The following is a 16,338-nucleotide window of genomic DNA, read 5'->3' on the forward strand; positions in this document are numbered from 1 at the left end:
CACTGCTTGCTTTTTTTATATCAATTGCTTGTTTACATACATGTATTAATCAGGCCCCATTTAAGTATTCCTAATTTTGTCTGAAAACTGCTGAAAAATTATTTTCTAAATGTGAATTTTGTTTCATTTCAGCAGGAACACTGAAGGTTTGAGACAGAAATAAAGGTCCTTTCATCTCTTTGTGCCATCAATTTCCCAATTCCAAAGAAAGCCTGCTCATCCATTGTAGTCCTGTTGGCTGTTGTCGTGTAAAGGAGTGCTTTTAGTGCCATATGCTAAACTGTAGCTTCATCATGCATTGTATGCCAACCTATGAACCTCTTGGTCCACAAGAAATAAAAGAAAATGGAGTGGCTATTTGACTGACTTTATACAGATTCCAATTGACTCTGATTCGTAGAAAGGTCTGGTGTAGAAATCTGATGACAATCAAATGTCCTGTGCTGTTTGGATTTTTGGACTACAAACATATGGATGACTGCACAGATTTCAATCAACTCGGTGCTTGTTTTAAAAGCAATATACTCTGTCAAATTCAAGACTTCTGCTGATGCAGATCCATATCCAAATATTGTGATGGTGTTCATTAAGAAATCCATTATTGACCTATAAACTGGCAATATAAATGTATATTTGTGTTATCTTCCACTGTTGACAATGATGTGTTCAAATGGCTGTGTGTCCATGTTTGCCATGCCTGAGTGAAGGCATAACAATGCCCTGTACTGTGGAGGATGCCACCTAGAAATGAAATAGAAGTAGTTTAATTAAAAAAAATTTACTCTGTTACAAAATATAAGCATAAACAGGGCTTCAAAGTCTCTTGCAATAAACCTGCATTGTATTTCTTGCTTCGACTTTAAATCTTAACCACTTGTTGCATGTCACTTTCATTTCAGCATTCAGATAAATGCTGATAGATGTGAAATCAACTGATGTATAGAAATTGTATGTTACAAAAGTGTATTTATTGTGTTAAACTGTATGAATGATGTGCACACAAGAATTGTTCATAAATCTGTGATTATAGTGGGTTGCGAGAATGCGAGTGAAACACGTACATTTTAATTTTAAGCATAATTCTTTTTTGTGATATTTTGTTTCATTATCCTAAGTTACTTTCAAGATGCTTATACAAACAGTATGCTACAATGTAAATTTTTTTCCTGAACAATATATTTGGTTCTGTATGATTTTTTTTTATGTACTGAGAAACAATTCTGTTAATTTGTTATTGTTAACTGGTGATTTTAGGTAGAGAGGTTCAAACATTAGATGGTTTAAGAGTTAAGTCCTGAAGATAAGGAATGGATAAGAAATCCTAATTAGCTGCTTCCTGATCTTAATTGATATTCTAGTCTTGTATGGGTCAGCATAATGTTTATATGTTGTCTGTGTCATGACATACATGTATCGTTTTCTTTGGGCAAATGTAAGAGTTGTCTTTCTTTAATTTTCCTGTGCAATAAAAAGGGACTTGTAAGGGGGGAAAAAACAAGTTTTTGAGAACAGAAAAATCAATCAGCAGATTTTTTGTTCAGAAGTCTTGTTGAAAATTTGAAGTAGTAATCTAACGTACTTAATCATTATAATCACACCCAATATACATCACAATGTTTCTGAATATCCTTACTTATACATTTATATCACATTATTTGATAGATATACAAATCAAAGCACAGGAAGGTGAAAGTGATGTGATATTTTGTGAAATCCTATGAAGTATGTAAATACCTGAAATCATGAATGTTTTTCATGCAATAAATCATAAAACTTGAAATGGTGTTCCTATCACTTAATTCATGAATAAACAGGAAAGTTAACTTGAGAAACAAAAGTGTTGAATTTGATACATTGATACCCCCATCTGGCAGCTTATGGTACATGCATGGTGAAAATATCTCAAATGTAAGTCAAACTCCAAGGTCGAAGAAAAAAGATTTTTAAACAAAAATTCTTTGTACCCAAAAGAAAGGTTCTCACAAGATGTACTTGTGAAATATGAATGTCCTAGTGCCAACAATTCAAAATTATTACCCAAGTTAAAGTTTTCCAAAAGAAAATTAACTATCAAGCTCAAAGGGTCAACATATATGTTGCCCAAGGGGAGGTTTTGTTACGATGAAAAAGATGGAGATGATAATTGTGTCTGACTAAACTAAAAATATGTCCATAGGACATGAATGCCCCGCTTAGGGTATATTGGTAATGCAACACGAAATTTGTATTGGTGTATGAAATTTGATCAGGATATCATGAGTAGTGATGCAATTGAATTGCTTACATCAGTATGTATCAGCATATGAAGTTTGACAATCATTTCTTTAAAGTGAGGTCAAAGGAAATGCCAAGGTCAAAAAATGTTGATGCAGTTGAAAAGCTCTCATCAGTATGTAATAGCATATGAAGTTGAAAAAATATTATGAATGGTTTATTTAAAACTGACTTTAACACAATTTGATAAAAGTGAGGTCAAGGTCAAATGAAGGCCAAGGTTCAAAATGTTGATGCAGATGAATTGCTTACATCAATATGTAGAAGCATATGAAGTTTGACACTAATATAGGAAAAATGAGGTCAAAATGTTAAGCGAAGGGTCAAGGTAAAAAATTGCTGATGCAGTTGAAAAGCTCATCTCATCAGTATGTATCGGCATATGAAGTTGAAAACATGTTCTGAATGGTTTATTTAAAACTGACTTTAACACAATTTGATAAAAGTAAGGTCAAGGTCAAATGAAGGCCAAGGTTCAAAATGTTGATGCAGATGAATTGCTTACATCAATATGTATAAGCATACGAAGTTTGACACTAATTTAGGAAAAATGAGGTCAAAAGGTTAAACGAAAGGTCAAGGTCAAAAATGTTGATGCAGTTGAATATCTCACATCAATTTGTATCAACATATGAAGTTTGATATTATCTTTGAATGATTTCTTAAAAACTGACTTAAACACAATTTGATAAAAGTGAGGTCAAGGTTAAATGCAAGGTCAAGGTAAAAAATGATGCATTTGAATTTCTTACATCAGTATGTATCAGCATATGAAGTTTGACACTGGTTTAGGAAGAGTGAGGTCAAGATAAAAGCTCTCATCAGTATGTATCAGCATATGAAGTTTGATAACACTATCTTGAATGGTATGTTTAAAACTGAGCAAAGCACTTATTTGAGAAAAGTGGGGTCAAGGTCAAAGAAAAGGTCAAGGTCTAAAATGTTGATACCGTTGCATAGCTCTCATCAATATCTAAGAGCATATGAAGTTTGATGAAAATATTTTGCATAGTTTATTTGAAATTGAGCTTTGAACTTAACTAAACGCAAAGTGTGACGAAAGAACAGACGCAAACACCTAGACAGAAGGACGGAAGACGGACATGACAAACACTATATGGCCCAGCCATATTCGTGGCGGGGCATAAAAATTTTAAAACAATACAAATCTATGATAAGGGGATTAAACATGGCCCCCTGGAATTTCCAGAGGTGGGTCAGGTGCCCAAGAGGAGTTACTATCCCCTGTTAATTGGTCACCTCTGTGAGCCCTCCATACTGATCAGGTAGAGAGTAATACACATGTCATATGATATTAAACCATTAAAACTTATACTCAAGCAAGGTTAAAGTTTTTTTTACAAAAGCAAATGAAGCATCAAGATCAAAAGGGTCAAAATTGTTGGTACTCAATGAAATTGTCTTTTCACTAGAAGTGTACCCTTTAAATATGAAAGCCCTAGCACCAACAGTTCACAGTTCTGTCCAAGGAAGTGCTTTTCAAAAGTTGATCAAACTGCAAGGTCAGAGGCCCGTAAATGTTGATACCCATTTTACAGTTTTTCAACAAAATGTCAAACTCTATGGTCAAACGGTAAAAATGTACCCAAGATAATATTTATACATGGTTATACACATTAATTATGAAAGTCTTAGCCCCAACTGTTCAAGGGTGATGGCCAAGGTTAATGTCTGATGAAATTTTGAAAATGTGGGTCAAACTCCAAGGTCAAAGTCAAGAGGTTGAATACGTCAGTACCCAAGGAAAGGTCTTGTCATATTCAATACAATACAGTGTCACATACATTATGAATTAAAGCAATAGCTCAAAGCAGCCAAGTGTTGGGCAAGGTTAAAGTTTCTGTGGACAAACACAGACAATGGACGGACAGAAAGAAAAAATTCTGACCCCGAATAAAATAAATCCTAATATATTTACATGTATGTATTCGTAGAATTTGAAAATTTTCTGACAAAATTCTTTTTATAAATTACATTTGAACAATACATGTATCTAATCCTTTCTCTTATGTACGATACTTGATTTTTATGCCCATGTATTTGAAGATGGGGGGGGGGGACCTGTCTTCCTGTTTATCTATCTGTTCGTCTGTTTATCTAAAAAAAAAAAAACTTCGCTCGTATCTTTTGATTGGTTGGAACTATTGCTTTCATATTTCACATGAACGGCAAGTCCTTTCTTTCGGTATCAAAACATTTTTAAACCTCTTGACCTTGGCCTTGGGTTTTATCCCACTTTTGCGAAATTTAATCAAACTTTAACCTTGGTCAGCACTCTTGTTTTTATGTCTCTGTGATAAGTTAAGATTTTGGGTAAAAATATATTTATGTGAACTGTTGACCTTGAACTTAGTTTTTGACCTATATTTAAACAAATTTGATGTCGGATATGACTTTTGAACTGCTTGTGCTGATTTCGTCTCTCAGAAGAAAATTGTGACTAGATCTTGCCTTTTAGTACAACAATTTTGACCTTGGGATTAAATACTTTCGTAAAAAAAAAATTAACCTCAGCCTAACTTTTGGATGGTAAGGTCAAGGAATTGTATATTTCAAATATTCCTTGTGACAAGACCTTACCTTAGATACCAACAATTTTGACCCTTTACTGTGACCTTAGAGTTTGACCTATCTGTGAAAAACTTGAACCATGGCCATACCTTTTGTTTTATGCTAGTTTGGAGCTAGGGTTTTTTTTTTTATTTCACAGGTGTTTTCCTTATAAGCTAAGATACGTTTCTTTGGGTACCTTTTTGTCTTTTGAAGAGACCTTGGAGTATGACATTCATTTGAGAAACTTTAGTCTTTGCCTATAGCTCATTGAACTGCCATAAGCATGATAAGGTAGCATTCGTGTTTCACGAACCTCTGACGTTGTGAAGACCATCAGAAAGCATGCAAACTCAAAGTCAGAGGTGAAGTTCCTTTTATACCATCTTTAATGTTTGGATTACATGCAATTCAATGACCTTAGGATGCTGAGACACCGTGCAATGTATTCAGTATATTCATTTCATATTGTTTGTTTTTTTTTCTTTTTTAATTTTTTCCCCCTCAATTCTTTGTTTTGTTTTGCATTTTTGTTTATTTGTTTTTTTTGTTTTTATTTTTCGCTTTCTTTTGTAACCCACCTCTGGGCAAATCAAAAATAAAACACCTGGTGTTTGTTTCACATCTTAATTTTCTAACGTACGATCAAAGAAAGATAACTCGAAATTATTCTGTTCTGTAGTGTATTTTGATCATATGGCCAATCTTGAACTTCTCATTGCATTAAATGAAATATGGATGTCATCGACGGGAAAATCTATTATTTTGGAGAATTTTCGGTGCTTATATTTTTCAACACTTCAGGTGCCTGTAGCTTGATCTGTATAAACTTTGCTTTCCACCCAATAAAGTTCCCTTCTCTCCAAATAGGTACGTTTCCCTCTAAAATAAGTTGTGTAGATGTATCATGTCAAGAGTGAATATATACAATGCACAAGGATCGCAATTCTCACAACCTTCAACCACTCCTTATATACAGGGAAAGTTGTGGAATTCTCACAAAAGATGTTAAATACTAGTATTCACAGTAAAAGTAAAGATAAAGCGATACATTGTATGACAATAACGAAAATCGGGAACTGGCCCTTTTTTCTATTATATCCAGATCAATGTTGGATATGTTTTGTTTAAATTCAATTTACAGTTGAACTTAACTCAAACACTTTGAATCCTGACTTATTTGATTCCCCTCTGTAGAGCTCAAAATAACCAGATCCGACTGTACACCTGTATTTATTCTCTACCCACTACAAACTACTGCAAACATTTAAGTGATGCAAGTCACTCAGATCAACAGAAATGAAATAAATTTTGTAATATTCCTAAAAAAAAAGACACAGATTTTCAAAGATTTATTCATGTAATTAACAAACAATTAAAAATGAATTGAACTAGGCCTAGAGGGTTTTGTTAAATAACTAGGCATTGAAAACAATCAAGGAATGAATATCAATATATTATAATCACATTTGGAATAGAAACATAAATAATGTCTTTCCAATAACAAGAAAATAGAACATACTAATTTTCGTTCAGTTAAAAATGCAATCAAATTTATTTCACATATCAATAAAATGCAAACAGTTGGTCAATTGCAGTTGCTAGCAGTACAACAATTTCTTAAGTAAAAGATAGACTAAATGTGACTGAAAACAGACAAAATGGGAAATAAGATTGAGAAAACAATCCAGTTCTCACTAGCACACAACACAAGCATAGTTCATGGAAAGACATAATAGTTCATGTTAAAAATTACTAGCACCATGTCAAAGAACCTGTTTAAATGTGTTAATCACTATTGCTTTACTTCTTGTAAATTTCAACTGAATAATTTTATAAAAACCTATTTTGATCAACAAAACAAGCTAATATAAAGGTCTATAATAATAATAAAAAGGACACTAGAATTGTGTAACAAATGCATGGAACACAGTGATACAATGCTAAAAGAAGCTTAGAGGAAATACGATCTTTCAAAATAGTCATAAAAAATCAAATTGTCTTTAAAATAAATTTATCTTCCTGAAAGAAGGGCAAAAATGAGTACACAATGTTTAGTATGGCCGAACTTTTGAGCAAAGCAGAAAATAAACACTGTGCCATGAAACTGACCAAATTCTACCAGAGACACGAAATAACAGAGATTTGAAATCTTAAATTACTGTAGACGTACTTTTTTCCACGGGGTCATAATTCCGCGGAATCTCAATTTCTGTTTAATCCGCGGGAAGAAAATTACGCGGATTTTTCGAGATTGTCACTATATGCCGTACATTTATATTAAGTACGCTAGGACAAATTTCCGCGGAAAGTTTGTGTCCGCGTACAAAGCGTAAATTAATACCACGCGGAAAAAAGTACTTCTACAGTATCTGAAGGTCTGCCTGGTTTTGAGGAGAAAATAAACACCAATTTGTATCCCTTATAATATCAAAATTATGAAAGATTTATGAAAATGAATCTTTTTGGATCCATCTGAAAAAATTAGTTTAACTTCTCATTTTGGTGAGTTGGTCACAATAGCAAAAGCTGCATCATTTCAAACATTAGCAATGGTCACCATATCTCTAGCCAACTTTCAATTATCAGCTGTTATTTATGACAAGCTGCTTCTGTTAATCAATTTATAATACATGTATTTTAAAACTTTAAAAATTCTATAATAAAAACTATAAAATTAATAAAACTTTAGAATGAAATGAACCAATAAATATAATTTGAAGAAAATTATCATGCTTGGAACATGTTTTTGCAAATAGCAAAAGAGCTGTTCACAGAGGATTTGTTATTTTAATCTCTGTTATTTGTGTATCTGTTTTTTCAAGTTTTAGGCAACAATAAGATTAAAAAATTTACATATTCGATTAGAAGTAAGAACACTTATGATATTGGTGACAAAAAATATATATCTTCATACAACTTTCAAATAAATACATGTTCATGTATATTATACAACTTTTAAAAATAAAAATGTCTTTATAAAATAATTTTATTTTTGACAGGAATGTAATAAAATCACTTTAATTAAAACACTGTTCATTGCAATATACAAGCTAAACATTTCAATGACATAAAAAGTTTTAATTTACTAAAACAAAGATTACAATACATTAAGAAATGTCAAAAACTGACACATTTTGGCATTCATATATCATTGCAAATGACACTAAAAACAATTACTCATACACAAATTCTATCTCCAGACAACATAGTAATCGACAAACATTTCAACAGATTGGTCAACACCCAACACTTGGATTCAGTCAATTTCACTGTACTTCAAATGGCAAAAATATACAACATCAAAATAAACTGCTAAATTATTTTTTATATAACAATGCTTATAAAACTACAAAATATATATCAGTCATGAAAAAAGAAAAAAATCTTCATAGGGAAATTTTCAAATGCCAATATAAGTCACAATATATTATGGAAAGACTTAGCAATGTTTCATGAAACATTTAAAAAGCATCATCAAAAATAAAATGATCAACATCATATATGTACATTCACAATATTGTTAAACAGCATTATATCATCTGCATTTTCTCTGCTTCAGGCTAACTGGAAAAAGTTAATAAATGAAAGCATTTCATAAATAAAGCTCTGCATTTAACTTTCATCCATAGTAGAAATTCTTCTGTCATCACAAAGGATAAATTCAGTTTTAAAGGCACGTAATAAAATTCAAGACTTAATTCATCAACTTTGAGGTTAATAAAATAACACACAGACTATGTTTTATATATCAACAAATCAATGCATTTTTTTGAACAGAATTATCAATTATCGTCAGTCTGTATACATGGGAAAAGTTTCATTTGGTGTTTGTATACACCAGTAATCAAATTCAGAAGGAAGTTTGGACAATATGGTTTAATTTCAGCATGTCCTTTTGGCTTATTACACAAATTCTCATTACTTGAAAACAGTCACAAAATGTTACAACCGCTGCATAATCACTTGTTTTGTGCCTGCTACTAGTTTCAATTTTTCCTGTGTAATTATCACACATGCCATTTTAAAAATGCCTATCTGTACTTTCACTTTTCCTATAAGAATTGTCACGTCAGTTTCACAGTGACTATCTCTACTTTCACTTTATCAGACATCTGTTTCATAATAATGTTTTTGTCTGGTCCTTCCTTTCTTTATACTTTGTGACATGACCTCCATTCTCAGTTTGTTCAGTTCTCTCTCTTTGTTCTTCAAGAAACAAAAATCATATATCAACAAAATTAGACTGTCCATCATGAAAGAGCTTTCAACTGTTGTTACACATATACCATACATATACTGTAAAATTCAAATCAAAATAAAATTAATATATCCTTGATTTGTTAACCGAGTCAACATTCTAAATAAATCTGTGAATAAAAGAGGGTTGTGAAACTCGCATCTACATCACATATAAAACACTAATTTGTATATTCAAAACGACAAACCTGTAAAATGATGAACTTACCCGGATTTCTCGTTGGAGCCAAAGGGTACTGTCTTGTAATTCTTGCCGTACTTCCTGTAAGATGGATTCTTTCAGCTACAAATCAAGAACACATGATTTTAATTCAATTTCAAACCAGAAGTCTCTGTCGAGACTGTAGCTCTACTGGTTTGTACTTATCAAAAACCATTGCACTATTTTATGTATCTTTGTTTAGTCTACTTGTGTGCCAACTAATTTTGAAATCAAACTAAAAAAAAGTAGCGTTTTAAAGGAATTTCATAGATAATTCTATTTTTAGTAACCATGGCAACACCGTTCATCGAAATTAAAAACCGATGCACTATTCTATGTATCTTAGTGTAGTCTACTTGTGTGCCAAGTTAAATTTGAAACCAGACCAAAACTGTAGGAGTAGTGTTTTAAAGGAATTTCACAGAAAATTCTATTTTTAGTAACCATGACAACACCGTTCATCGAAATTAAAAACCGATGCACTGTTCTATGTATCTTAGTGTAGTCTACTTGTGTGCCACGTAATATTAAAATCAGACTAAAATTGTAGCGTTTTGAAAAATTGTTAAAAATCATAATACTTGTATTAAAAAAGATGACAAGAAATCAAGGATAAGAAGCAAATGACATTTTCAATTAAAATTTTACTAGATTTCAATCTATCCAACTTATCATTGAATCAATATGGCTTAATTGTTGAAAATTATAATACTTGTATTATATGCATATGTGCATGCAGTAATGATTTTAGTTTTAAAACAGAGATGTTAGATATGTTGAACAATAAACCCACATCTATAAAACTGTACAAAATTCTGGTGCTCTGTGTATATAATATTTGATTTAATAACACAAATACACATGAACATGTATATTTACCAATTATTATAAATCACATCAATGTAATAAATGCATTTTGATGCATACATAAATATAATTAAATAAATGAATTTACCAACAACAACCTGAAAGACCACAATAATAAAAGACTTGAAATTTCTTTAACCTCAATTTTATCAATTGCAAGACAGGTAAAAGTGGACCCAGATACCCCGATTCCACAGAGAATTTGTGCCATTCAAGAAAATATTGTTTATTAATTTAAACCATTATAAAACTCTGTTCTTTCCTAAGATTTTGTCACCTAGCTACTGTAAATCACTTTTTATTTGCGAGAACTTTATTTTGCGTAATTACGCCAGACAGTGTGCTCGCAAAAATTTAACTGCATATAAAAGTATTCCTTAGGATTATATAGAGCAATTCGTAAAAATTTTGTCTCACTCATCAAGAGTGACTATCTTGCAAAAATAAGGTGTCATTAAGTGATCTACAGTAATTAAAAGATTTTTTTATCCCAGTCTGTCATGGTTTTGACTTACATCTGAGAGGCTTTCCTGTATAGACTCGTCGCCATAAAGAGAGGGGCCTCCTGACATTGACCCCTCCGATGCCCAGTTACCGGGGGTCGTTTCCATGGCAGCCAGCTCTCCTTCTTTGTTCTGACTCATCTGATGCTGAAACAGCTGTTCCTTGATAAGTTCTATCATCTACAAATATACACGGGTCCTTATAAAAGAGTTTCCTGGTAAACATTTATATCAAACCTGACTGGACCATTTGCATGTACATGTACTCAAAATTCTCTCATAAAAATAAATTTCTATAATAAAAGTTTAAATCAGATAAATTCAATCTTAAACCAGTGTTATAGAGAATTAGAAGCTTAATTCACTGTCATCTTATAGCAAATCATTAATATTGTTATATGACCAAAACATTGCTTATTTATTTTTATTTTTTTGTGATAAAAGGGAAATAATTCATAAACCTCATTTCCACTTATATTAGAACAAAACCTAATATAACATTTGCTATCATTTTGCTAAGTCTGCCAATATACTAAAACAAAATAGAAATTACTACAACAATGAAGCAGCTGTGTGAGCCAAAAAAGAAATAGCAAATTAATTCTACTGTTGTGATGATGCTTCATTGATTAAATCCAGTTACCATAGACACAAAGTAAGACACCCTATGCCCAGTGGTAAGATAAATCAGGCTCCGGCCTACCTTGTGTATGACGTCCAGCGCCAGTAGTGGGTTATAATTGTCGTTACCCATCACTAACCCGCCCAGTCGATTGGCTATCAGCTGTTCTGTCTCTGTGATCTCACGACGGACTTCTTTCCATATGGACTGTAACTCCTCAATCTCCTCTCTGTAACGGAATCAACATCCAGTGTAAATCATTTCATTTTTAATCTCCTCTTTCTTCTTTGAATAATATATTCTTAATATTAATGATTAGATGTAAGGATTTCAAGGTGATATTGTATTTAATGTATCTAGAATTTTATTACCGGGGGGGGGGGGGGGGGTAATTAAAAAGTAGATGGAGGTAAATCCAAATATGCTCTGTACATCTCTCATCTCTACTCTCCTTAATTTTACTCTGTTAATTTATCAGACTGTGAGGTTACTGACCTCTCCTCCTCTGTTAATTCTTTACCAGCCAACTGATTATTGACTTGAAACGTTGTCTCCATGGCCTGAAGTTCTCGTTTGTACTTTTGTAGAGCATGCTGTAATAATCGGGACTCCTCCTCTAAATACTGAGGAAAAAAATGGAAAAGTAACTATTTCTTGCACCAAATCTGCTCAATAAATCTGTATGTTTGTAAGTGTTAATGTGAAACAGCTGGTTTACATTTTTTGTTTTATTTTTATGGCCCTTTTCAGACACAGCTACTTTACTGAAATATTTTTCTCTTTTAACGTAGAAATGATAATTCTTTATCACAATTTTTTGTTCCTTTTGTGTCCAGCCTTACAGTATTAAAATGCAGAATTAATGAGAAGTGCCTTCATAAGATTGGAATTTTACTTGTTTACGGTTCTGTACAATTACAAATTTTATAATTTTATATTCGGTGGTTGTCATGAATTGGAGGGTCTCTCCATTCCTTGAAAACAAGAAAAGTTAACCCTCACTAAAAAGTTGATTTCACCGCATAAGACTTACCTGATGCTTGTCCATATGAGGTAAGGCTTTCAGGTTAGGTCTGTATTTGCTGGGGGTGTATCCTGTAGTCTAAGATAAAAATACAATTTTTTTTATAATCAGCAACTACATTATGGGTGTTGGCACATGTCTTATTAATTTAACAACTATAAAAAAAGATTGGAATTTTACTTGTTTACGGTTCTGTACAATTACAAATTTTATAATTTTATATTCGGTAATGGTAACTTTCATTAAAGGAACTCTCTAATGCGTAAAGGTAAAAATAACTTAGATACCGCGCCAACTAATGCGCGATGACACGCAGACAATTTATATCCAAAATGTCTTTTTAAAAAAGTAATTGGCAACAAGAAGAGATTCCTTGAAAACAAAGAAAAGTTAACCCAAAAAAAAATCACTAAAAATATATCACAGATTTATTACATGCATTACGTATGAAGTTACAAATAATTGTAAATTTACATTACATGATTGTACTGATGCTTGTCAAGAAATCATCGCATGTTTATATATAGGTAAAGATAAGGCTTTCATTAAAATTAAAGGGAAAAAATGGTTATTGGATTTTTTTTTGTTATAAATCCTTCTATTAAACAGTTCATTTTCAAATTGTAACCTTTTTGGGGGAAAATTGTTATAGTTTGAATTATTTCATAACATTAATTTTAAAAATTCTTGAATCATTTTTTACTTGGGGGGGGGGGGGGATAAAAATACATTTTTTAATATATAAAATTGATTTAGATAAAATCATACCAACATATCTATATCTATGTAAATCATATATATTCTTTTTCTCCAAAACAGTTTTTTTTTTTAAATTTGCGATGATGGATTAAAAAGAAAAAATTAGGCGACATTGATGACAATATTGTTATAAGTTTGTAAATATAAAAGAAAATATTTTCATGTTGGGAATTCTTTTTAACAGATTGTTAAAAGTACTTAAAATTGAAATAACAACAACAGTGGTAAATATAAGAAATAGGCTTAACCTCTGACACGCACCTGCCACTTATATATATGCATACACACAAACTTATGACAAATATAAATGCGTTTTGTGGAGTGTAATTTCAATAAAAGCTATTCTGAATTTCTCCAATGAAAAAATGGTTTTGAAGGCAGGCAAGTGAAAACTCGGCATCGGACAAATAGAAAAATTCTTCTACCTCTCTTTTTGTGCGTTTTATCAACAACATCAAGAAAAAGAAAAAGCAGCCATTATCAATGTTTTTTTACCAAGTAACAACTGCATTTCCTGTTTCGATTTTCGTCGTAAGTCGCAAGTCTCAAATAATGCTTGATGACATACGAGATTCTATAATGCTTGATGACATAGATTCTGTTGAATATAGCTTTTTTATGGAATACCTGAGTCTGCAGTTTTAACATTTATGTAAGATTTTGTCTTAGATGTTGCATAAATTAGTCCTTGTGGTTACTTAAGATTTCAGGTGTCATTAATTTTCATTGGACTGGTGAATCCACAAATTGTTACTCAGGAAAATAGAGTCCAAATATTAATCAAGAATAAGTCCTCATAGGTCAAGCTTGATTGATTAAGGTATCCGATCCATAATAACCTCAGATTCAATGAATTTGAATGCATAACAGATATATATTGGTTGAATGCTCAGTATATTTAGACATAATCTTCATGTTTTAGTCTCAATATGTAAGAGCAAATTGTGTCCTAGTTTTTTATCTTGACCCATCCTTGGAGAGTTATTCCCCTTTGCTACTAATCAATAAAATTTATTTTTAAAAAAAAAATCGATCTGGTGAAAAAGTATTTTTAAATTGTTTTTCTTAAATAATAATTCTTTAATAATAATATGCATCTTTCCACCAAAGCATTTTTTTTTTATATTCATAGTATTTAAATTATTATTTTTAAAAAATAGCTTTTTCCCATAGACTTCAATCCATTCTTAATTAATTAATTACGGCTTGGGTAATTATATTTTTGAAATTTTCTCCTGGTAAATCTATTTCTATTCTAAACTGCTTTGAATTAGTTTTGAAGTATTTAATATAGGATGGATATTTAAGGTTTGAAAATTATGTCCTTTTATGACAGGTCCAGTACAATCACTAGATTAAGCTACGTAGGTAGAAAAGTTACATATTTCAAGGTAAGTTTTCAAAAGTTTTCTTTTTATCAAAAAGAGACAAAAAGTCGCAATTAAATGACTATTGATATTTATACTAGACAGGCTTAAAAAAACAACCCAAGGCAGAGATAGTTTATACATTGCTGCGTTTGGACAATTTAGAGCAAAACATGTAATTCCATTGTTTGGTTAGCTGTCCATGCGGTGAGGCATGACTGAGTATGATTACTTCACATTGTGCTGAATAATTACCGACCTATTATCGTGTTAACCGATACTGGACTTCTTTGTCATTTCATCCAAGGGGTAACTGTTCTAACTGTCATACATAGCCCCAAAACTTTCAGAACTTAGATTGCAAAAATTGAGTTGTTTTCAGATGAGTTCAAAAAAATGATCACTGCATTAAAAATATGAGAAAAATGCAGCTACCTCAGGTAGGTAAATAAAGCTATAGTAAATCAACACGTAGCTAAATCTAGTGATTGTACCAGACCTGTATGAATCGGATACCTTAAATCGCTCAAAAGTTACATTCGCAGTGTTTTTCTAGTTTACCTGCTAAGAAAATTATCTGAAACCATTTTCGTTTATATATATACTCTCATAGAAGTACCGTATGCATGGAAAAATTCATATAAAAGTGACATGAAAATGGTGCACAGAGGGACATTAAGAAAATATTGATATAAAGGGAGGAAGAATTTAAACATTGAGAATATTTTGTGTTTCTTCACATGTAGAAAGTACATATAAGGAATAAGTTTAAGTTTTGTGCGAGTTATTTGTGTGTCAATGGCATTCAAATCAATTTCATGGTTGGTTAAGGTGAAAAACACAGCAAAATGTAAATCCAGAATGACTTGAGTCTTCATAGGTCAAAACCTGATGGATTATTATGGTTGTTACTTAACTTCGCATCAACAGAAATCTTACCTTCGACGATAAAGGTTTGTTCATGAGCCTCACAAGTTTAACATATTCCACATTTTCATCCCTCAAACTGGAATAACTGTCCGTGTTAGACACAAATGAACACTCGCTTTCCTTATCAAACGAACTGCTCATTTCACTATCAGTTTTATCCATAGAGGGTTCTCCAAAACTTCCATTGAAGCCATTCTCCCTGAGAGGGGCCCTGTTGAATAGCCTCTTTTTGGAATACCTGGAAGAATCACTTAACTTGTTTGTCTGTTTATGGGTAGACACTATACTGGGAGTGGACGCCCACTTGGGATTAAGGTGGGATTGAATGGGATCAGTCCTCCTGGGATCAGTCCTAGTTTTCTCTGGATGAGTCAGTGATTTAACAGAGCTTGCTGACTGGATGTCCACATGGGAGGCAGACTTGCTAGCAGACGACACTTCATGACTAGAGATTCCAATGTTCTTGTATAGATGTGACACAACACTTGACGTAGAGCCTCCCTGGTTGTTCAGCCAGTCTTTGGGTAGCTCAATGGTCAACACAACTGACCTCTCCTCTCCCCCCTGCTCAGCAGACGACACTCCCTCCTCCCCCTTATGGACATGATATGTAATTGATGGAGCGCATGGCTCTATGCCAGAATCCACTGATTGGTGGATGTCCTCTGTTCCTACAGCTATATCCACTTTCTCCACTTTGGACTTGACCTTGTCTTTTCCCAGAGAGGGCTTCCTTTGTTGTGATGGTTGATTGTGGTTGGCTATGACTGTTACGTTACTCCTTGATGTCTGGTCACTCTCAGCACTACTACCTAAACTGGAAACCTGAAAGTGGAAAATTATTATACATGTATTAATAGTCATCATGCACACACAGAATTAGTGGAAAATTTTAACTTGATATTAATTCCAAAGCAATTCTTTCCAATAAAAGCATTCTGTCAATTTTCTTGGCACTA

General features: G+C 32.4%; 2 protein-coding genes across 4 annotated transcripts in view; one reads left to right on the forward strand and one right to left on the reverse strand.

The window, feature by feature from the left end:
* Window positions 1-1,780, forward strand: part of LOC134245637 (roundabout homolog 1-like) — a 71,664-nt gene extending 69,884 nt beyond the window's left edge. The window contains exon 27 of the mRNA XM_062727908.1: window positions 133-1,780. Coding sequence (XP_062583892.1) covers window positions 133-152 — 20 coding nt within the window. The 3' untranslated portion in view covers window positions 153-1,780. The remainder of the gene's footprint in view (window positions 1-132) is intronic.
* Window positions 1,781-8,747: 6,967 nt separating this feature from the next.
* Window positions 8,748-16,338, reverse strand: part of LOC134245638 (protein ITPRID2-like) — a 37,839-nt gene continuing 30,248 nt past the window's right edge. For all 3 annotated transcript variants that reach the window (XM_062727909.1, XM_062727910.1, XM_062727911.1), the window contains 7 exons: window positions 15,389-16,204; window positions 12,333-12,401; window positions 11,795-11,922; window positions 11,381-11,528; window positions 10,690-10,857; window positions 9,314-9,388; window positions 8,748-9,054 (listed from right to left, as the gene is read on the reverse strand). In XM_062727909.1, coding sequence (XP_062583893.1) covers window positions 8,953-9,054; window positions 9,314-9,388; window positions 10,690-10,857; window positions 11,381-11,528; window positions 11,795-11,922; window positions 12,333-12,401; window positions 15,389-16,204 — 1,506 coding nt within the window. In that variant the 3' untranslated portion in view covers window positions 8,748-8,952. The remainder of the gene's footprint in view (window positions 9,055-9,313; window positions 9,389-10,689; window positions 10,858-11,380; window positions 11,529-11,794; window positions 11,923-12,332; window positions 12,402-15,388; window positions 16,205-16,338) is intronic.

This window comes from Saccostrea cucullata, unplaced genomic scaffold (genome assembly GCF_032062105.1).
Source record: "Saccostrea cucullata isolate Sc308-1 unplaced genomic scaffold, CSIRO_AGI_Scuc_v1 ctg181, whole genome shotgun sequence".
Classification (NCBI taxonomy): domain Eukaryota; kingdom Metazoa; phylum Mollusca; class Bivalvia; order Ostreida; family Ostreidae; genus Saccostrea; species Saccostrea cuccullata.